The sequence below is a fragment of the Peromyscus leucopus genome, chromosome 16_21, assembly GCF_004664715.2.
Source record: "Peromyscus leucopus breed LL Stock chromosome 16_21, UCI_PerLeu_2.1, whole genome shotgun sequence".
NCBI lineage: Eukaryota > Metazoa > Chordata > Mammalia > Rodentia > Cricetidae > Peromyscus > Peromyscus leucopus.
In genome coordinates this window covers 12,012,717-12,036,480 of record NC_051084.1, presented here as the reverse complement: position 1 = coordinate 12,036,480, position 23,764 = coordinate 12,012,717, and the positions used below count along the sequence as shown (strand labels likewise).

Here is a 23,764-nt window from a genome sequence, read left to right as displayed (position 1 = left end):
GATCAAAATAAATCTAAAATAGAAACTCAACGAAGTATACCTGAAAGCATGGATGTGTTGGTTTCTCAAGAAGACTTGCAATTCACATTATTTATTTATTTAATTTAGTTTTTTTGAGACAGGGTCTCTCTCTCTCTGTGTAGCCTTGGCTGTCCTGAAACTCACTCTGTGGACCAGGCTGGCCTCGAACTCACAGAGATCCTCCTGCCTCTGTCTCCCAAGTGCTGAGATTAAGGGCACATGCACCACCACCGCCCGGCACCCTTGAAAAACACTTTTAATAGAATTTAAGCGTGAGGGTTAAGAGAAAAAGAGACACTGGAGGAAAGTGTGAGACAAGCCCTCATGCGGGCGTGGGCTCCTCCAGGTGGGGGAGGGGTGTCGACGTGGCTGGTCTCAGTGTTAGCCATACATGTCATTCAAGCCGATTCGAGAGCAGGCACTGACATTAGTGTACCAGGCGCGGCAGTGGCGGGAGCGTTGTGTGGAAGTTGTCACGTAAGTTACGTTACGACCTTTCCATAGGCCTAAGCACCCCCTCTGTTCCCCTCCCCCTAATAAACTCTTATAGTGGGCTTGTTGTACCCAGTGGCTTTTCCCGTATGGTAAACAGTGCCTCTTAATGAATAACACTGGCTCCAAAAAAAAAACAAAAACAAAGAACAAAACAACAACAAAAAAGAAAAGCAATGCTACCCCCCATAAGGGGTTAAAAACAACCGAAGTGTTGAGAGGCTGCGTCTGTCTGCAGTGGCGCAGGGGGAAGGGGACAGGGCAGGGAAGGGCTGTTACTATTACAGTTCTTCTAGGTCACACAATCTCTTTTGCAAGACTCTACATGTAGTATTTGCTAAGAATTAAAAACTAAATTGCCGGGCGGTGGTGGCGCACGCCTTTAATCCCAGCACTCGGGAGTCAGAGGCAGGCGGATCTCTGTGAGTTCGAGGCCAGCCTGGTCTACCAAGTGAGTTCCAGGAAAGGCGCAAAGCTACACAAAGAAACCCTGTCTCGAAAAACAAAAAAAAAAAAAAAAAAAAAAAAAAACTAAATGAAAATGTTATACGGGCCTGGGGTAGTTTGAATGCAACTGGCCCCCACTAAGCTCATGGGGAGTGGCACTTTTAGGAGGTGTGGCTTTGTTGGAGTGGGTGTGGCCTTGTTAGAGGAAGCGTGTCACTGTGGGGGCGGGCTTTGAGGTTTCCTATGCTCCGGATCCTGCCCAGTGTGTCAGTCGACTTCCTGTTGCCTGCAAGATGTAGCACTCTCAGCTCCGGCGCCACGTCTGCCTGCACGCCGCCATGCTCCCCACGGACGATAATGGACTGACCCTCTATAAGCGAGCCCCAGTTAAATGTTTCCTTTATGAGTTGCTGAGGTCATGGCGTCTCTTCATAGCAACAAAAACCCCTAAGCCCCTGTGCACGCATGAGAACCTGAGTTCAAATCCCCAGTACCCACATAAAAGCCAGGCATGCTAGCACAAGTCTGCAAGCCCAGCACTGGTGGAGACAGACAAATGGCTGCAGGCTGCTGGCCAGCCAGCCTAGCCCATCAGTGAGCTCCAGGTAGTGAAGAGACCTGGCTCAAAAACTTAGGTGGACAGTGACAGAGGAAGACATGCCTGCCATCACCATCTGTTCTCTCCTCTCACGAGGGAGAGAGCAGGGAGGTTGGGGGGGTGGGATCACACATATGTACACGTACATGCACATACCCACACACACACATACATGCATCATACCCACATATGCACCTCCTTAACTGTGGCCTTGGTAAGGACTAGGGCCGCTGACCCTTCTTGCTGCTCCAAGGTGAGGCTTGCATCAGCATGGTCAGCATCTCCCAGGGAGATGCAGGACCTGGGTTCTACCAGACCCTGGAACTGGCAATCCAACCCACGCTGGTCAAGCAGTCTACCTCTGAACTACATAACCCAAGGCCTAGAATGTGCTTCTTCCTTTTTTTTTTTTTAGAAAAAAATTATTTTATCTCTAATTTTATTTAATTATGTGTGTGTGTGTGTGTGTGTGTGTGTGTGTGTGTGTGTGAGAAAGGGTATGTGCATGTGAATGTAGGTGCCTGTGGACAATCTGCTGAGGTTACAGGCAGTTATGAGATATCCAATATAGATGCTGGGGACCAAAGTTGGGTCTCTTGCACAAGCAATGTGTACTCTTAACCACTAAGCTCTTATCCAGCCGTTTTTTTTTTTTAATTTTTTGCACACTTATTTTAATTTATGTGTTCTGCTTGTGTTCTGCTTGTGCACTACGTATGTGCAGTGCCAGAGGAGGCAAAGGGAGAACACTGGATCAGATCTCCTGCAGACTGGAGTTACAGATGGTTGGGAGCCATCGTGTGTGTGCTAGGAACTGAACTTGGGTCCTCTTGCAAGAGCAGGGTACGCTCTTAACTGCTGAGCCCTCTATCCAGCCCCGTTTGCGTTCTTGAACCAGTCTTAGGGAATTATTTGCATGCACACGAGAGTCAGAGAGACACTAGACCATCCCACACCTAGCTCCGTTCCTGGTCTGTTATGGGAAGGACATTCAGAGTCAGCTGATAGAGTTGCCTCTGTGGGCGGGGCCCCAGGGCCAGGGGCTATGGAGTCTGTCCTTATGAGTGGGTGAGGCAATCATAAGTCAGCCTGACAAGGAAGCAGGGGACGGCCGCAGGACAAAGAATGACTTAGGACAACATTGAAAGATGACGAGAAAGCGAGAAAGCAGGCCACGGGGTTAGAAACTGAGGGGAGGAAAAGTGATACCCAAGAACCCCGAGGCCCATGGGCATGAGGAGTGTGTTCCTTCTTAGGGGATGAGGAGTGAGTTCCTTCTTAGGGGATGAGGAGCATGTTCCTACTCTAGGGGATGAGGAGCGTGTTCCTACTCTAGGGGATGAGGAGTGAGTTCCTTCATTAGGGGTGAGGAATGATGGAAGTAAACGCCTGCACCACCTCTCCCTGCTTTGGAAATTCATGTTCTTTTTTCTTTTTTTTTTTTTTTTTTTTTTTTTAAGATTTATTTATTTATTATGTATACAGTGTTCTGCCTGCACATAACCCTGCAAGCCAGAAGAGGGCACCAGATCTCATTACAGATGGTTGTGAGCCACCATGTGGTTGCTGGGAATTGAACTCAGGACCTTTGGAAGAACAAGCAGTGCTCTTAACCTCTGAGCCATCTCTCCAGCCCGGAAATTCATTTTCAAAAGATACAAACGAGTCATTTGTGGTAACCCACACCAGTAATCTCAGGACTTGGCAGGCTGAGGCAGGAGGATTTCAAGAATTCAAGGTTCATCCTCAGCATCACATTGAATTTGGTGTTAGCCTGAGCTATATAAGACTGTCTCAAAAAAAAAAAAAAATTAAGAGGCCAAAAAATGAAGTAGGAAGATAAGTAATATTTCAATACAACTTAAAAAATCAAAAAGGGAGCTGGAAAGATCACTCAGCTGTTAAAAGTGCAGAGGACCCTGGTCCAGTCCCCAGCACCCACATGGCAGCTAATGAACTTTCTGTAACTCCATTTCCAGAGGATCGGACACCCTCTTGCCCTCTGACGGCACTGCATGTGCGTGGTGTACACATAGACGGTCATACAGGCAAAACACCCACACTCATAAAATGAAAACCAACGGAGCTGCAACAACACGTTACCCATTGTCCCAGGTTTCTTTGGGACCTGAAACACATACCTGCAAGTCAGGGGACAAGTCACAGAGTTGGCTTTCCTGTTTCACCATGTGGGTTATGGGGATCGTGTTGCAGAATATTTGTTTACACTGTGAAGGGGTGTCTTTGCCAAGGTGTCTTCTGATTGGTTTAATAAAGAGCTGAACGACCAATAGCTAGTCAGGAAGAGGTTAGGTGGGCCTTCCAGGGGACAGAGAGGATTCTGGGAAGAAGAAAGGCGAAGACTCAAGGAGACAGAACAAGCAGGATGTGCAGGAGAGCTGACAGCCACGAGCCATGTGACAGCACGTAGATGAATGGAAATGAGTTAATGTAACGTATAAGAGCTAGTTAGAAACAAGCCTAACCTATAGGCTGAGCTTTCATAATTAGTAAGAAGTCTCCGTCTCTGCGTTATTATTTTGGAATTGACAGGACAGAGAAAGATTCCTTACAGGATTGTTTTGGGCATCTTGCTTGGCACCAGGCAACTTATTTATTTGTTGAGCCATCTTGAAGGCCCTTGTTTTATTATTATTATTATTATTATTATTATTATTATTATTATTATTTTGGTTTTTCAAGACAGGATTTCTATGTGTGACCTTGGCTGTCCTGGAACTTGCTCTGTAGACCAGGCTGGCCTATTATTATTATTATTATTATTATTATTATTATTATTATTATTATTATTTTGAAGCAAGGTCTTACTGTGTAGCCCAGGCTGGCCAAACCCACAGAGATCCACCTGTCTCTGCCTCCAAAGCATGGTTATTAAAGAGGTGCACTGCCATGCCAATAGTTATATTTATTTATGTGTGTGGGTGTTTTGCCGGCATGTATGTCTAGGAGTCACGTGTGTGCCTGGTGCCCTCAGAGGCCAGAAGAGGGCCATGGGTCCCCTGGGACTGAAGTTATGGAAGTCACAGATCATTGTGAGCTGCTACATGGGTTCTAGGTCCCTGGAAGAGCTGCCAGTGCTCTTATGGAGCCATCCATCTCTTCTCTCCTGACCTGTTTTTGTTTTCAGACTAATGGAAACTTGGCTTTGAAGATGACACAGTCAAGCCTTTTTCAGACCATGAAGGAAACAAAGTCTGGGATTTCATGCTTGAAGAAAACCAAATCCTATGGTCTCACCAGTTAGGAAAGGGTGAAGAGGAACACTTAGCACAAAAACGTTCAGGGAATGAGTAACACAAGGAACATTCTTCTCTTGCTCCCAGAGGACCCCTTTGCCGGGAGGCTGGGACCTCGGGTCAGTCATTGTTTCCAGGAGTTTAAAAGTTTCCAATCAAGGGCGTCGTGCTCAGTTCTCTGGGAATGAACTAGTGCCTTTAAGGTAAGTTTTGTGCACAACGGAGAGGTCTAACGTGTGAGAGCTCATCTGACCCCAGGCAAAGCACGTTAATCCTTTACAATAATGAAAAATAGGTAAGGCCAAGGGTTCCAACAGACCATGGCTACAATGATCGGAAGTCAGGGAGGGTGGGGAAAACTCTGATTAAATTTCAGAGAACTACAGACACCCTCACGGGAGTGCATGCCAAACGTTAAATCCCAGTCACGCTAGTTGATTGCATTGGTTTAGTTGATAAAGGGCCAAAGTCAATTTCCGGGTGTTGAGACGGGTGTCTTATGTAAGACGTAGAGGGAAGCTGGGTGGGGGCTGGCCTTTACGGAACTTTAGTGTTTTCATTTGGTAACTTCTGGTGAGTCTATAATTATTTCAAAAGAAAAAGTAAGAAACAAAACAAAGGCGAACTAGCCCAGCCCAAGCCACCTCGGAGCACGCCCCACATTGCACTCATCAGGTCTCCCTAAGCCTCCCCGACTGGGCGCAGCCGGGTGGAGGGGTGAAGATGTGGGCGGGGCGCCGCCGCGCACGCGCAGTCCCGCCGCCCGGGGAGCGCCACGGGCGGGTGGCGCATGCGCAGTCCCGGCCGCGGCGGCCCCTGGCCACAGACTGAGGGGTACCGGGGAGCCTTGGCCCCTCCGCGCCGCCGTCTTTTCCGGCAGTTGGGCTTCTTCCTGTTGTCCTCTCCCGTCGCGGCTCGGCGGCCGCGCTCCCTCGGAGTCCCCGGCGCGTTGCCGTCGCTCTCGGGGCCGCCTGCACGTCGCGTCTGCGCCGTCGCCGCCGCCGCCGGCCCCGCGCCCCGCTCCTCCCGGGTCGGGTGAGTGTCTCGCGGCGGGCGCCCCCGTCTCCCTCCGCGGCGCGCCGCCTGGGCCGTCCGCTTCGGTGCGCTCCGGGGCTCCCCTTCCCGCCGGCGCGTCCTCCCGGCCTCCTCAGCCTCTGGTCGGCGGCGTTCTCTCTGCCGTCCCCGGAGCCCCCACCCCTTGTCTGTCCCCTCTTCGGTCCCCACTCGGCGTGCAGCCCGGACCGGCAGCCGCTCCCCCGCTCCCTCCCTCCCTCGTCGCCAGCCTTGTGGGCCGGCTGCCCCCGGCCCGTCCCCTCTGGGACCTCGGTCCGCACCGCTCTTCACCTTAGCCTCCCCGCTGGGATGCCAGATCCCGAGGGTGTCTGAAGTTGGAGAGCGCCCCTGGGTAGTAGGTAGGTGTGGGACCTCGGAGGCTGCCCCCCGAGTTCGCGGTCAGTACTGGGGGTGCCGGGCTTCCCCGTCACCCTGAGATCACCGCCGATGGCCTGAGGGCTGTTGAGAAGGACCGTGGAGAGGAACGGAGCTGGAGGACAGGAAAAGGTGGCCGAGGAGCCGGAGGAAAAAGAGTGCCGGGAAGCGCCAAGCTAACGGCGGCCAGCGGCGCCCTGCAAAGGACCCCAGGACACAGAAGACTCTTGGTCTTTTTCAGAAGGAATAGGAAGGTCAGGGTGAGGTAGACCTCTGCTTCCTCTTCCCTCAGCTCACCTTGGCTGGGAGTTAGCCAGGACATGCGGTTTCCCTAAACAAAAAACCACCATCGCTGCAAGAGCCGCTCTCGGGGCCCCACCCCAAACATCAGACACCAGCTTCCTCATAACAGGACAGCTCTGCCCTCCGAGCCTGCCTGCCACATCTGCCCCATCCAGCACTCCATCACCAGGAGTGGACTCCACAGATGGAGGCCTTTGTTTGTTTGGAGACAGGGTCTCACGGTCGGTCGCTCTGGCTGGCTTGGAGTTTGCTGTGTCGACCAAGGTGGACCCGAATTCATAGAGATCCACCTGGCTTTGGTCCTGAGAGCTGGGATTAAAGGCGTGCGCCACCACACCCTGCTCCCCAGGCAAACTCCGAAGGTTCTAGGTGCACAGTTGCACAGTTTGAGGGACAGAGTAAAACTCGTATACCTGGTGTTTGCTTTCGTATCGTTCAGAAGAGATTGCATTTGTGACTCTTAAGGAGCAGTCTTGGCGCCTGCTTGGATCTCCAATGAAAGATAGATCTTCCAGTCACAAAGAAAGAAAATGTCGCTGAAATGGTATTTGTAGAGATGGCAGTACCGTTGTAGAGTCAACTAGGCGGGCATAACTAACTCCATAGTTCATAATAAAAGAGTGGTTCTCATTTGACCTCATTGAGTTCACAGTCCTGAGTCCTGAGTTTTATGGGGAGTGTGTGCTCTGTTAATTAGAAAACAATAACCTTCTCAGACTCCTTGCCCACCTTTCCCTAATTTTGCAGAGTTGAAGAAGCATGGAGTGAACAGGACAGGGACCGCAGTGGCTTGTGGGTCAGGGCAGAAGGTAGAATTACGGCAAGCAGGAGGGGAAGGCCCTGCCTCCTAAGAAGCACTTGGCTGACCAGTAAACCCGTGAACGGATAGTGAGCGATATTAATCATATCTTTTGATTGAAGGTTATTAGAATTAGGCTAAACCTTTTCTAAGTGGAGGAGGAGAAGGGTTTGAGCAAAGGTCAAAAGGGCCAGATGGGTGGGTACATCACTGGGGAGAAAGGCTGATCTCTGAGCTCGCAGCCACCTTGGTCTACATAGTGAACTCAAAGGGGAGGGGAGGGGAGACCTTAGCATTGCATTAGATACTGGGTGGAAAATAAAAAGATTTTTGTTGGCCTAATACATTTGTGGTCTTTGAGTGCACATAATAGCCAATTGACTTGTTCTCCTTTTCTCCCCCCTTTTTTGAGATAGGGTTTCACTGTGTAGCTCTGCTATCATGGAACTCACTATGTAGACCAGGTTGGCCTAGAACTCACAGAGATCTGCCTTCCTTGGCCCCCCAAGTGCTGGGATTAAAGGCTTGTGTCATTACACTCAGCTTCCTGTGGAGCATTTTATTTATTTGTTTTTTGTTTTTTTTTGAGACAGGGTTTCTCTGTGTAGCCCTGACTGTCCTGGAACTCGCTCTGTAGACCAGGCTGCCATGGAGCTCAGAGATCCACCTGGCTCTGCCTTTCTCGAGTGCTGGGATTAAAGGCGTGCGCCACCACTGCCTGTTGCCCCGTTCTTATATACCAATCTGTAAATGTTCTCTTCCTGCAACTGTGTTGACAACTACAAATCATTAGGTTGCTCAACTTAGACTTACTAATTACTCATTGTGTGGAAGGCATTGTCTGCCTGCAAGTCTGTCTGCTTTCTTTTCTAACATTCAGCTGTATTTTAGTTGTTAAAATGTAACTGCCTGAGGGCTCAGAGGTAGTGTGGTCCATGCCTATAATCCCAGCACTTGGGAGGCAGAGGCAGGCTGATCTCTGTGAGTTCTGGTCTACACCGAGAGTTCCAGGACAGCCAGGACTAACACAGAGAGACCCTGTCTGGAAAAAACAAAAACAAAACAAGAAAAATGTAACTGCCTGTAGAGCTGAGTGTGGTAGTTCATGCTTGGAATTCTAGCACTTGAGAAACTGAAGCAGGAGGATTGCCATGAGTTCAAGGCCAGCCTGGTTTACCAAATGTAACTGTCTCCTTCCTGTATGCGGGCGCGGACACACCCACCCACCCACCCAGTAACTGTCTATGTAGACTCTCTAGAAAATTTTAGACAACTCTCACCTTATTTTTAAATTTTATTTATTTTGTGTATATGTGGGGTGGGGTGGATAGAGACTTGAGGTGGTTTCCTGTGGCAAGTGTGTGGAGGTCAGAGGACAACTTGTGGGAGTTGGTTCTCTGTGGCAACCATGTGGATCGCAGGCATTAAACTCATATCTTCATACTTGGTAGCAAGCACTTTGACCTGATGCCATTTTACTACCCTGTTTTTTGTTTTTTGTTTAAATGTCTGGTTTTAAGTATTGTCTCCAAACATACTTTCGGGAGTGCATGTGGTTTTCATTGAGGGTGGAGAGTGTACAGGCTGACAAATAAGAAACCACACCCAAGCTTCAGAAACCAGAGGGTTCTGTTTTTTTTTTTTTCCCCCTTTGAGACGGGTTTTCTCTGTGTTACTCTGGCTGTCCTGGAACTTGATCTGTAGACCAGGCTGGCCTCCAACTCACAGAGATCTTCCAGCCTCTGCCTCCTGAGTGCTGGGATTAAATGTATGCACTACCACTGTCCCGCCAGGGGCTTTTCATACTTTCAGTCAGTTCTATTATATATTTATTCATGGTATTTCTAGTTTTCTTTTGTTATTAAAATGTTTCATTGGCTAGGTGGTGGCGCATGCCTTTAATCCCAGCACTTGGGAGGCAGAAGCAGGTGGATCTCTGAGTTTGAGGCTAGCCTGTTCCAGGACAGCCAGAGGTACACAGAGAAACCCTGTCTTAAAAAACAAAACAAAAGTTTTATTGAAGCTGGGTATTGATGGCACATGCCTTTAGTCCCAGCACTTGGGAGGCAGAGGTAGGTTGAAGCCAGCCTGGTCTACAGAGTGAGTACTAGGAGAGCTAGTGCTCCACACAGATAACCCTGTCTAAGAAAAAAAAATTCATTGAACCAACTTATGTAGGAATCTTTTTTCTTCTTTTTCTAAAATGTATGAATCTTTATGAATTATTTTAATATAGTTTCCTAGTTGGCAAAGAATGGAACCTTGTATAATTGTGTGTGTGTACACGTACTTACACTCTTCATTTGCTTTGAGATAGAATGTCTGTTAATTTGTTTTGTTTTGTTTTGATACAAGCAAAAATCATCTAAGAAGAGGGAACTTGAGTTGAGAAAATGCTCCTATTAAGAGTGGTCTATGGGCAAACCCGTGGGACATTCTTGAATGATGATTGATGTGGAAAGGCCCAGTTCACTGTAGGCAGTGCCATCCCTGGGCAGTGGTTCTGGGGTTTATAAGAAAGCAGGCTAAGTAAGTCAGTAAGTAAGAGAGCAAGCCAGTAAGCAGCATTCATTCATGGCTTCTGCTTCAGTTCTTGCCTCCAAGTTCTGCCTTGAGTCTTGCCATAGCTTCACTCAATGGACTGTGACCTGGACTATGTAAGCCAAACAAACCCTCTGTTCTCCAAGTTGCTTTTGTTCATGGTCTTTATCAGAGCAATAGAGATAACTTAAGACAGGGTGTTGTGCCAGTGCCTCCTGAGTACTGGGTTACAGGAATATCACACCATGCCTGGTGACTTAGTTTTGTTTCTGGTTACTGTGATAGAACACCCGGACAGGAACAACGTGAGGGAGAAAGGGTTCGTTTGGCTCACAGTTCAGGGTTACAGTCCATCACTGTGGAAGTCTGGGAAGCAGCTGTTCACGTCACACCCACAGTCAAGGCCGGAGAGCAGTGAACTAATGCTGTCTGCTAGTGCTCAGCTCCTTTGTCAATCTTAAAAAATTACGTGTTTGTATGTGGAGTGGACATGTGTACATGTACCGGGGTATAGACCTGAAGAGGGGGTTAGAGTCCCTAGAGCTGGAGTAACAGGTGGTTCTGAGCTGTCTGACATGAGTCAGGCTGGGAACTGAACTCTGGTCCTCTGTGTGAACCAGTTCTCCAGCTGCTGAGTTCTCCAGCTGTCTGCTGCCGCTCACCCTGGGGAGTTGGTTCCACATCAGCACAATCAAGAAAATTCCCACAGACATGTTCTTAGGCCAGCCTAATCGAGACAGTCTCACTGAGATTCCCTCTCCAGATGACTCTGTGTTAGGTATTAACCACGCCTGATTGTTTGCCTGACTTGTTTCATATTATGTTTGTTCTCCAGAAAGATTATACCAGTTTATATTTTGACCAGGGACAGGGGAGTGCTTCATCGCTGGATTCTAACTGGAAGATGCATAGTAATACCTCTCTTTTCTTCTCGCAGCCATGGCAATGACAGGTTCAACACCTTGCTCATCCATGAGTAATCATACGAAGGAAAGGGTGACAATGACCAAAGTGACACTGGAGAATTTTTATAGCAACCTGATTGCTCAACATGAAGAACGAGAAATGAGGTAAAGAATTCTGTTGGAAAACATGGTATTTGGGGCTGTGGATGTTTCTCAGTGGTAGAGTGCCTACCTGTTGTATACAAGGCAAAAACAAAACAAAGATGAAGAGCTGGTGGTTACATGTTATAGCATGTGTTGTTGTACACAAAAGGAGGTCAGGGTAGCAGCAGCCATGTTATATTGCCCATCTACTGCAGTGGAGTGGCAGTGTGACAGATTTCCAGATCCTTTCTAGAGATGGCTCAGAGGTTAAGAACATTGACTGCTCTTCCGGAGGTCCTGAGTTCAATTCCCAGCAACCACATGGTGGCTTCCAACCATCTGTAATGAGATCTAGTGCCCTCTTCTGGCATGCAGGCAGAATACTATGTACATAATCAATCAGTCAATCAGTCAGTCTTAAAAAAATAAAGCTGTATCATCTACTGGTCAATAACTCAGAAGTCTGTTGCATTATAAAAAGAAATAATTTGGTCATATCACTTAGATTCATCATTAAAGCAGGGTGATTTAGTAAACTCCTTGGGAGTTGAATCCTGCCTTAGGAGTAGCAGCTGTATAAGGCTGGAACTAGTTCCTAAGGTCTTTCTGCTTGACAGCTCACTCACTAGCAAGGTGGGGATGATGCTGTTTGTCTTGAAGGATTAGTCTAACATGTGAGCACTTGCCATTCTAAAGACTTAGTTAATAGTGATGGTGATAGCTGTTTTGTTTTATTGTAAAAAACAAATACCCCAAAACCTATTAGGTGTTACTATGTAGCCCTGGCTGTCCTGGAACTTACTATGTAGACTAGGTTGGGCTCGAACTCACAGAGATCCACCTGCCTCTGCCTCTGCCTCTGCCTCTGCCTCTGCCTCTGCCTCCTGAGTGCTGGGATTAAAGGCATGCACCACCACCCTCAGCTTTGCCTCCCAATTTAAAATATTGTCTTGACTTCAGGAGTTCATTTTAATTTAATTTAATTTTTTGAGACTGGGTTTCTCTGAGTAGCCCTAGCTTTCCTGGAACTCACTCTGTAGACCAGGCTGACCTTGAACTCAGAGATCCACCTGCTTTCTGAGTGCTGGGAGTAAAGGTGTGCGCCTTCACTGCCTGGAGCCTGTTTTTGAGTCATATAGACATTCTCTGTTCTGGGACTTTTGTAGGCTTAGCCTCTCCGATTTAGTTCCGTGACCCATAATAAATTAATGTGTGACTAGGGGTTTGTACATGCTGTGGCACGTAGTGGAAATCCAAGGACAGCTTTCGGGACTCAGTGCTTTCTTTTCATCTTCACATGGACTCTGGGCTCAAGTTCAGGTTGTCCATCTTTTACAGCAGACACCCTACCCACTGAGCTATCTTGTCCTCCCCTCAGAGTGCATTTTATTAGGTGAAATGTGAGGTGTCACTTTTTTCTTTTGGATTTACAGTTATTTCCTCTATAAGATTGTTTTGGACACTGTAAGTTCTTCACAGTTTCTTATAAATGTAGTCAGCTTGTCAGCATATCTAGAAAATGCAGTGGTTAAAATTGGAATTATATTGAATCTGTAGGTCAGTTTGGGATGATTAACGTTGTAACAATGCTGAAACTTCCGGTATACTGACATCACATGTTTCTTCACTTTATAAGTCTCCCTTAGAGGCTAGACAGATGGCTAAGGGTTTAAGAGCACTTGTTGCTCTTGCAGAAGACCGGTGTTCAGTTCTCAGCACCAATATGGGGGCTAACCATCTAAAACTTCAGTTTTAAAGGATCCAGCTCCCTTTTCAGGTCTTCATGGGCACTGCATGCACACAGTGCACAGACATTTGTGCAGGCAAAACACCCATGAACATCACATAAAATAAATCTTATTTATTTATTTATTTATCCATCCATCCATTCATTCATTCATTCATTCATTCATTCATTCATTCATTTTAAGACAAGCTCTCTATGTAGTCCTGGCTGTCCTGGAACTCTCTCTGTAGACCAGGCTGGTCTTGAACTCACAATTCGCCTACCTCTGCCTCCTAAGTGCTGGGATTAAAGGTTTGCACCAGTATCCGGTTTATTTTATTTTTTTTAGCCTTGGCTTGCCTCTTGCCAACCCTGTCTCAGCTTCCAGAGTGCTGATATTATAGGAATGAGCTATCACATCCGGCTAAGGTTTTGCTTTAAACAAAAGACTTACTGCATGGAGAGATATGTCGAAACTCTGGAGATAAAAGAACGAAAAAACTTATTTGGGAATTGCTTCTTGTATACAAGTAAAATAGGAGAAATTTGAGCCAATTCATGGAAATACTATGGCAAGGTAGCTTGAGAACAGTTCATTTTCTGGGCATAGTGGCCACTTGGGAGATTGAGGTAAGAGGATCAGGAACTCAAGGACAGCCTCGCCTAAATGCTGAGGCTGTCTGGGCTGTACGCCACCCTGTCTTAAGATACCAACAACGCAAGAGCTAGCCCTCAAGTGTAGTGTGTCACACCGTGCTCCAGTGTGCTTCCTAGTTTCCTGGGTGCCCCGGCAGACCGAGCGCGTTCTGTAGACCCTGCAGGGTGTTTGCCTTCTTTAGCCCTTAGCCTCTAGTCTGCGTCTCTAGAACAGTGGCCTCTCCGGTGTACACCCAGAGTACTCAGTAAGTATTGGTAATTACCTAGTCATGAAAAAGAATGGCTTGGGTAATTTATAGCCGTCAAATTAAAACCAAGGAAACAGACATTTCCTCTGACAAAATATTGTGTATTTTTTTCTTCCTGAAGACTGTTGTGGATTAACTAAAACCACAGACCTAACTTACTGCATAATAATGGTTGTCCTTTCCCTGAAGTGAAGGTGTGTACTTCACTAAGAGTGCACACATCCCACGATGACTTTCACAGGTCGTCTCACCCAGGACCTGGCAGTGTAGGTCAGTGGTACAGCACTTGTTCAGTGTGTGCAAGGCTTGCAGTTCAACCCCCAGGACTGAAAGAGAAGAGGAGGAAGAACAAAAGGAAGAGGAAAAGTGGAGAGAAGAGCAGCAACTGTTCTTTTAGGTTTTTTTGTTTTGTCTCAAAAGACAGGGTTTCTCTGTGTAGACTTGGTTGTCCTGGAACTTGCATGTAGACCTCTGCCTCCCGAGTGCTGGAGTTAAAGGCGTGTGCCACCACTGCCTGGCTTCTCTTAGGTTTTCTTAACTCTGCAGTGTTCGTGTGATCTGAAATTCGGTAGAACATGGATGATGATTAGTGACCCAGGGTCAGTTTTATTTAAATCCCAGGATGGGGAGTCCAGCCCTTCTAATGGTCTCCACTAACTACGTGTCAGTCAAACTAGAGTAGAGGACCAAAGGACTAATAGGGTGAATTTTTCAACAATGTGTACTATTAACTTTTAGGGTTTTTCTTAGGCATTTCTCATTGATGATCACAGAGATATAATTGTGTTATTTTTATATTATTTGTCTTGTTTTTATCTGTCTCATCCACAGAAATCTCAAATGTATTTGTTCAGCTCTTGTAGAGTTAACCAGCCCTCTTGTATCTCAGTTACCTTTGAATGGGGCTATGCCAGGAAGGGAGCCTAGTTAGGTATAAAGGGAGCAAGTTACAAGTAGTCGTCATGAATGTATCCGCACACTGTTGTGTGTTTGAGCTCTTTAAGAAGTACCGGAGAGGTGTTGGAGAGTTAAGTGGTTAAGAGCACTGACTGCTCTTATAGAGGACCTGGGTGTGGATCCTAGCATCCACACGGTGGTTCATAACCATCTGTTATCTTCCAGGGATCTGGCATTTTCTTTTGATCTCTGTGGGCACCAGGCACGTATGTGGTGCACAAACATACATGCAAGCCAAACACTTAACACTCATACACATAAAATAAATCTAAAAATTTTCATAATACCTTAAAGAGATTATCTGTGTATAAAGCACTATTTGTATTGGAGATATGTGCTCCCTCCCTTCAAGAAGTGTGCAGTCTCCTACAGGAGTGAGCACACATGTGAATACCTGGAGTGCATGGGCGACGTGTCCGGGATGTAGTTGAGCTGGTCTCTGCCCGGGAAAGTGGTCTGGACTCTTCCGGAGTTCTGGCTGGAACACTGCGCTTGAGGGAAGAATGACTCACATGAAGGGTGAGGAAACTCACTAACCTGGCACTGCCACATGTTAGACCTTTGCCTATAACCTCTCTGAACTCTCAGTTGTTTTCAGAAAAACATCTAGTCTTCATGTAATGTCTGATGTGCCGCATCAGCTACTGTAGACTGTATGCTCTCACGTACATTTAAAAAAAATAAATTTAATGCAGATGGCTGTTTTGTTTGCATGCATGTCTGTGTACCACTTGCCATTGGATGTCTGGTGCTGCCTGCGAGGTCAGAGGAGGACGTCATATCCCCAGGAACTGGACTGACAGACAGTTGTGAACTGCAGTGCTGGGAACTGAACCTGGGTCTTCTAGAAGAGCAGTCAGTGCTCTTAACCGCTGAGCCCTACCCCAGCCCTGCTCTCTGCTTCTGTTCTGTGCACGTCGCCTGCTTGTCTGAATTACTGGGATGGTGGAGGGTCCAGCCTGTGTACTTTCCTTTCTCTCGCTGATAAATGGGGGCTCTGTAGAGTTGGTTATAGGGAAATTTTACTTGACTAGTTCAGTTTTATCAACTCACTATGAGGCTGTAGTTGAAAAAAATCTTTGGGTGGATCCTGGGGTAGAACAAGATGTTCTAAAGAAGAAGAAAATAATTCTTAATTCTTAGATGCATATTCTCTCTCTGTCTCTGTCTCTCTCTCTCTGTGTGTGTTTCTTAAATTTGAGATAACAGTCTTTAAGCTCAGGCTGGTCTTGAACTTACTGTGAGCTGCGACTGGCTCTGAACTCCTGATCCTCCTCCTCTCACCTCCTAAGTGCTGGTGTTACAGGTGGGTGCTACCCTGCCTGACTTCTTTAGTATCTTATATAGTCTTTTTAAAAATGTAGATTGCAGGGCAGTAGGGGCACACGCCTTTAATCCCAGCACTCGGAAGGCAGAGGCAGATGGATCTCTGGGAGTTCGAGGCCAGCCTGGGCTACAGAGTGAGATCCAGGACAGCCAGGGCTACACAGAGAGACCTTCTCTCAAAAAACCAAACCAATCCAAAACAAAACAAAAAAAAGGAAAATTGTGTTTCATGACCTTTTTACCTAAATGAATACTTTCTTTTCTTTTCCTAAATGAATACTTACAAGTGGCTAACAATCATGTTCATATAGGCTTGTCAGAATAAAATAGTAGTTTTTATATATATGTATTGTTTCTTTCAGACAAAAGAAGTTAGAAAAAGTGATGGAAGAAGAAGGTCTAAAGGATGAAGAGGTAATTTACATGGGAGTCTGTCTTGGGCTCCAGTGTGAAAGGTTGTGCTTTCTCCATCCAGTTAGCTTTGGTGCCAGAGAAGCGTTTGGCTCAGTGACAGGAATTTGAGAGATGGCATGCTTTTGGACTTAGTTATTATGCAGAGGAAGAAGTTAATTACTCAGGGGAGGGAGGTATCTCTACTCACAGTTACGATAATTAATTAGCCTTAGAATTCTAAGAAAAGATGAAATTAGCAAAACTAAATTAAAATTTAAAAGAACAAGGTGAGCATTCTTACAAAGTTCATGGTGTTTCATATCTGTAATCCCAGAACTTGGAAATTGAGGCAGGAGGATCACTGAAAGACAGGCCAACCTGCACTAAGTAAGTTCCGTAAATGAATGAGTGAATGAATGAATGAATTTACTGAAAAGGCTCCATAGCAGTAAGGTCCATTTCTGATGTCATTATCAAAGCAAAATATTATCTCAAATCAGCCTGTCTGTACACTGCCCACATACATGAGGCAAAAATACACCCAATAAGTAATGATGCGGGGTTGGGGAGATGGCTCAGAGGTTAAGAGCACCGACTGCTCTTCCAGAGGTCCTGAGTTCAATTCCCAGCACCCACATGGTGGCTCACAACCATCTATAATGAGATCTGGCACCCTCTTCTGTATACATAATAAATAAATAAATATTTTTTTTCCCATACATCCAACATATAATGTCATAGGATATACATTACCATTTCAAAACGTAGGGAAGGGAGCATAGTGAGGAAATATTGCACCAAAGCAAGACTGAAACCATCTGGGCAAACTCTAAACTCTGCATCTCTTTGTCTGATGTCAGAATGCTCTTTAGGTCTCCAATGCTGTTCAGCTTTGTTGACTGCAACTCACTTCTTTCTCTTGGGCTGGTGCCACTCATGGTTAGCAGCTCCCCTGGACAGGTATCCCAGAACTCTGGCATAAATAAATAAATAAATCTAAAAAAAAAAAAAAAAAAAAAAAAAAAAAAGCACTGACTGTTCTTCCAGGTCCTGAGTTCAATTCCCAGTAACTACTTCGTGGCTCGCCACCATCTGTAATGAGGTCTGGTGCCCTCTTCTGGCCTGCAGGCCGACATGCAGGCAGAACACTGTATACATAATAAATTAAAAAACAAAAAAGAACCTTAAAACAAAACAAAACAAAACAAAAAAAAAAAAAAAAACAAACAGGGATGATGTAGGTAACCAAACAGCACTGGAAATGCCTTCAGAGATCCGAGTGACACAATCCAGAACAGTGATAGCAAATGCCCAACACATACAGGAAAAGCAGATGACAAATAGTGGTATGCACAGGTCCCTGAGGAGCCAGAAAAACACATTTAACCTGAGAAAGGGCCCAAGGAAAATAAGTTGTCTCTCTTCATTAGAACTATAACAGTGGACTGTTCAATGGTTGAGTTGAAGTTCTCAGACCCCCTTCAGTGTGGCTTGTATCTGATGGCCAGTGAAGGGAGGAGGACCCATGAAAGGAGGCTTGTGTGATGGGGTTGTGTGTGAGAAGATTATGCATAGACGAGTGTGGCCCTGCTCCCAGCTGCAGAAGTCAGATAGGACTTGGTTTCAGAGTTCCAGAATTTCAATTTCCTTCCTTTCCTTTGTTTAAACATTAGAAACGACTCAGGAGATCAGCACATGCTCGGAAGGAAACAGAGTTTCTTCGATTAAAGAGAACAAGGCTTGGATTGGAAGATTTTGAGTCTTTAAAAGTCATAGGCCGAGGAGCATTTGGTGAGGTAAAAAAATCCCAGAGCATCACAGCTGCCGACTTCGTAGGAGCTCCCACTTGTGGACACAGCTTGAAATACACAAATATGTGGGGTTCAGTGTGCAGGCGTGCAGGGCACACGCGCGCGCGCGCGCACACACACACACACACACACACACACACACACACCCCATTCATTGTCTCAGACCACTTCTCTGTCTTGTCAGAGGTGACATTGGCTCTTTGGTTTTTTATTTTTAGATTTTTTTTGAGGCAGGGTTTCTGTCCTGGAACTCACTCTGTAGACCAGGCTGGCCTGGAACTCACAGAGCTCTGCCTGGCTTTGCTTCTTGAGAAGGCATGTGCCACCAACACCTAGCTGGTACTTTATTTTCTTTTTTTGAACTGAGTCACAGTATGTAGCCAAAGTTAGCATCAACTATATGATCCCCCTGCCTTGGGCCCCAGAGTGTTGGGGTTACAGGCATGTACCACTGTGCTTAGTTAGATCATGATGTTAGGATCCTTTGAAGGATATCAGTATATCAACAGTTCTCCTGTAATCATGACAGTAGCCATTTTATAGATGGTGTCTGTAAATGAAGACCCTGAAGAAGCTCACTGTCACGTGGCTGCTGAGCACCGAGACAGACTGAGCAGAGCCTGCTGCTTTAAAGCTGTTGCTTTCCCAGTACCACAGTGCTGCTGCAGAGAGACCCTGTTTCTCTCTCTCTCTCTTTTTTTTTCCCTGAGACAGGGTTTTTTTTTGTGTAGCCCTGGCTGTCCTGGAGCTCACTTTGTAGACCAGGCTGGCCTCGAACTCACAGAGATCCTCCTGCCTCTGCCTCCTGAGTGCTGATGTTAAAGACGTGTGCTACCACCACCTGGCTATTGTTCTTGTTTGTTTTTTAACTTTTAGACATTTTCTCCATAAATAAGCTTTTACTTTCATGGTTTGTTGTTTTGTTTTTTGACAAAGGGTCACACCATCGTCCAGACTACCTGCAAACTGATGGCAGCTCTGTCTCGGCCTCTTGAGCACTAAGATTACTGTACTCAAGTACAAGTAGACCTGATGTGTTGTTTTCATTTTAAATGTTATGATTATTACTTAGACTTTCCAAGACGACCGGCTGATTTTTGTCATGGGTATAACTAGGCCTTCAATTTACAACTGAAGGCTTTGAAATTAGTTTGGTCAACTAGGAGCCAAAGCATTCAGTTGCAGAGGTAGTTGAAGGTCTTTCCAGCATTTGCATCATTTATAACATTAAAAGTATTGTCTGTTTTTTTGCTAGTTATTGAACATTGCTTAAATTCAAATTATAATGTTTTTCTAGTGTAAATAGTAGTTGTGAAGTCCCGGGTCAGATCCCCAGTGCTGGAAATACAAATCCTCAGCTTGGTAGTGTGAACTCGACCTAGCAGTACTTTTGTGACCTTCCAGGTGCGGCTCGTTCAGAAGAAAGACACGGGGCATGTGTATGCGATGAAAATCCTGCGCAAAGCAGACATGCTCGAGAAGGAGCAGGTAATGTTCAGCGGGAGCTGCCGTCTTTCAGCTTGCGGATTTGTTGCCCAAGTTATTCTTTTTGCTTAGTTCTGTTTACTTTATTATAGTTTTCTCTAGTTAGTTCTCTTATGTATATTAGACATGTGATCCTACTTTTTCTCCCCAAAAGATGCACTTACACGTTTAAAAATACAAATAATGCCCGTGAGCAGTGAATAATACTCTACAGTGGAGGCTGTAGAGGAAGCTTTGGCGCTCCCAGCTGTCACAGCTGCACTCTTTTGAGGTCACACTTCGTATGATGGGCGTTTCTTACGAATCCTGAGAAAGAACAAGATTTTTGTACTCATTGGGTGGAGAGGTAGAACTCAGATTGTCAGAATTTGCTGTGCTCTTTATACCTAAACTGAAGATGGGCCTTCTGTGTGGCTCCCCTGTGCTAAGAGAGGCCACCTTGCCAGTTTCTGAATTAACTTGGGAAATATAAATGGCAGAGCAATGGAAAGTTTCCTTTAATGGTTAGGAACACTCTCTTGGACCCTGTAGTGAAGCTTAGTGGTGAGTGCTTGCCTGTGGTGTGCACAGCCCTGGGTTCCCTCCCTACTAACACACCACCCTACCAAATAAGGACTGGAGCTCACATTGAAAATAAAATAGATGTGAGATACATACTTAATGCAAATAAGTAAGGTTGAATATTCCATAAGATTTAAATATTTGATAGCTTATCCTTTTAAAAGTAGGAGTGTAGACCTTCTGTGGCTCTGGTATAGCTTAGCTGGCTGCCCAGAAACAGGTAGCAGTGGGTGATGCTGTAGAATTCCAGTGTAAGGTCAGAGGTCTTGTGCCAGGCCAAACTCTCCGTTTGGAGCCCAGCAGCAAGGACAGAGACTGGCCCTCATCTAGTCTGTCTGCCACTGAAGGAGTAGAATCATAGAGTCTTTCCTGCCTATATTTTGAGTGCCACCTCAAAATTGAGGAGTTTGGGGGCTGGAGAGATGGTTCAGTGGTTAAAAGCGCTGGCTGCTTTTCCGAGGATCTGGATTCAATTCCTAATACCCTCATGGGTTGCTCACAAGTCTATAATTCTAGTCTCGGGGAGTCGGACACCCTCTACTGGCCTTTTGGGGCACTGCATGCACATGGTACTCAGACTATCCATGTAGACCAAACAGCCATACACATAATGATTAGTTAGTCATCTTATTTTATTTTTCACATTCTCCTCGGAAGCCGTGGAATCTTGATTCCAGTTGAAAGCAGGTCGTTAGCGGCTCTTCAGATATTATTGCAGTTTAAACAAACACCAACTTCATGAAAGTCCGTTAGAGCCCTGTTTCCATGTTACCTAGAGGACAGTGCAGGTACTGACGGGAGGGAGCACCAGTTAATCTCAGTGACGGAAACAGTTAACTGTTAATTAGTCAGGACCTCTGTAACCATGAGTAAGTTCTACAGTGTGTATTTCCTGGAACCGTAGCCAGCACTCAAAGCTTGTGTCAGTTGGTCAGCAGTCAGAGAGTCACAGTGGGGCTGGGGAGAGGTGCGGAGTGGGGGTGCTTGCTGATAACTAAGTCTGGGGACCCGACAGTTGTCAGGTGGGTCCAGAGTGGGGACGAGAACTGATTCCTGGACACTGTCCTCTGACCTCCACTCATACACAAGACACACATGGATACAAAACAAAATACTTGATTAACAATTAGGAAAAGGAGCATGGTGGCACACCCCTTTAGTTCCAGCACTCGGGAGGCAGAGGCAGGAGGATCTCTATGAGTTCGAGGCCAGCCTGGGCTACATAGTGGGTTCTAGGACAGCCAGAGCTATGTAGAGAGATCTTGTCTTCAAAAAAAAAAAACCAGTTAGAAAAAGGGAACGTTACTAAGTACGTACATCATGACTGGAAGCTCCACATAGCAGGTGATGTAAACAGAAGTTATAAAATCTTTTCTCAAATATTACCTTTTCTTCAAGGTTAATATCTATAATTTTCTTAATGAAAGTAAATATTAATTAGAATTTTAAAATAATGCATTAATTGGAACATTAACTTAATTATTCAGGTCACCTTAGTTGATGGACTCAGTTCTGTCCTTTGATCTCAGTGTGTGGCCAGCTAAGTCCTGAAAGCACTCAGTGCTTATGCTAGGTAAGTGTGAGAGGTAGGCCAGCACAGCTCTGTCCTCAATTTTGGGTAGCGCTGATACTGTTTTCGACTGAGAATCTAAGTTGTCATGTTGTAGGTACTGTTGGTTTCCATTTCTGAACTGAGCAGGGTTGATCACTACCTGTTGAGCTCAGGTTATTATTCTGCCCCACACAGGGGATGCTTCTGTTACCTGGAAACATTTAGAAAGAGAAGACAGGAGCATTAGCTAGGCTCGTCAGGTCCCTTCAGTGGGGTCGATGCGGTTGCACTGCTGTGGAAGGACAAGGCTGGCTGGCATGTCAGCTTCTTTAGTGCCTCAGCTGTTACGGCCAGGAGAGAACCTTCGAGTGTGAGCTGCACCTCTGCCTCTGTGTTCAGCTGACTCCATTTCTAGAGCTCGTGGCTTCCGGTTCATGTCAGCCTCAGGAAAGAGGGATAAGGGGGACTCCTAGTGGTTAGCTTTCCTCTTAACAAACAGGAAACGTCACAGTCATCATTCTGTCCCCCAAGATGAGCGACAAGTGCTAATACTAATGCCTTCTGTTTTCCTTGAATCTTTGTAGTAGGTAGGGACCCAAGAGAGCAGAGGTCATGCTCTGCTGGCCTCATAGTGACAAGGCCATTATTGGTAGATCGAAGGTCAGCAAGCAGCAGTAAACTTTCACAAGCTTTTCCTGTTTCAGCAAGGCAAGGTAGAGGTTGGGCTGGTTTTGTGGTTTCATAGCACTGTTCTTACTTCCATGTGCCAGAAACAACACTTAACACAAACCTAAGGATTTTCACACATTGAAGCTAGAGTTCCCCAAAGAGCCATGTTCCTGTAGACTGGAAATTCAGATATGCCAATTATTATGCCCTCAAGCCCCACGGGGCTTGGGAGAATAGGCAGGTTAGAGAAAAGTCAGGAGATGATAGGATGTGTCTCCCAGTGAGAAATGGAAGAGCATGTGGTCCTACTGAAGATATCCTACCAAAACGAGCAGTGTGTAAGCATTGTATTAGATAGAACCACAGAACTGCCAGTTTGTGAATCTTCAGGCATCTTTGACTTTGGAACATATTGTAAAAACTTAAGATCAAACTTTTATCACAGGCTTGGACTGACTGTGATGAACTTAGATTTGATTCAGCCCATCTTTGGATCTTGTGACACTTAAAAGAGAAAGGAGGGATGAATTTGAGAATATGTAATAATGGTTTTTGTTACTCTTACATATTTTAAATAATATAAATAATATAAATTTGATATAGTCATCATCATTTTGGAGGGTTTCATGTAGTCGTGGCTGGCCTCAAATTTGTTATGTAGTGGAGGAGGATGGTCACTTGAACTCCTGATCCTCCTCCTCTGTCTCTCAAGTGCTGGATTTATAGCACATACACCTCCTCTCCAGCTTCACATGGTGCTGGGATCAAACCCAGGGCTTCATGCATGCTAGACAAGCCATTTACCAGCTGAGCCACACCCCTGCTCAGAAAGCATTGCATTTGAACAGAATGATGTTACCAGTTTCCCGAAACTGCCTGTAGCTCAGTCTCTTTTTAGCTAGATGTGCAGCAAATGTAGGAAACTAGAAATGCCATGATTTTGAATCTATAACCCAGTAAAAACTTTATTTTTTTTCATGTTGCGGTGTAGTGCACAGAGTGGGCTTAAGTGCTGTGGCACCATGGTATCCTCGAATTGTCACTCAGGGCTCTGTTACTTTGATATCACTGTGAGGGGCACGTAGCGGAGTACTTAGGGAACTTGAACACTTGTGTAGAGTGCTTTTGTAGCATGGGCAAGGTCCTGGGTTCCATCTCAGGCAGAATGAAACCAGACCCAGACAAAAACAAGTTCACCTGGGTAATGTCGACTGAGGTGGGGCTATTTATCCTATGGGATTATTAGAACTGGGGGCTGGGGATGCTGGGAGAGGGCTTGTTCAGTGTTCTCACTACACAAATCAATGTGGCAGTACATGCCTATAATCTTCAGTTGTGGAGATGAAGGCAGGAGGATCTGAGTCCAAGGTAAACCTTGGCTGCATAGTGAGTTCAAAGCCAACATGGAAGATGTGAGACTCTGTCTTAAAAAAAAAAAAAAGAT

General features: G+C 45.8%; 1 protein-coding gene across 1 annotated transcript in view; it reads left to right on the top strand.

The window, feature by feature from the left end:
* Positions 1–5,764: 5,764 nt before the first annotated feature.
* Stk38 (serine/threonine kinase 38) overlaps positions 5,765–23,764 on the top strand; it is a 34,529-nt gene continuing 16,529 nt past the window's right edge. Inside the window, exons 1-5 of the mRNA XM_028888353.2 lie at positions 5,765–5,850; positions 10,824–10,956; positions 16,212–16,263; positions 17,916–18,038; positions 19,458–19,541. Of these exons, the coding sequence (XP_028744186.1) occupies positions 10,826–10,956; positions 16,212–16,263; positions 17,916–18,038; positions 19,458–19,541 (390 nt within the window). The 5' untranslated portion in view covers positions 5,765–5,850; positions 10,824–10,825. The remainder of the gene's footprint in view (positions 5,851–10,823; positions 10,957–16,211; positions 16,264–17,915; positions 18,039–19,457; positions 19,542–23,764) is intronic.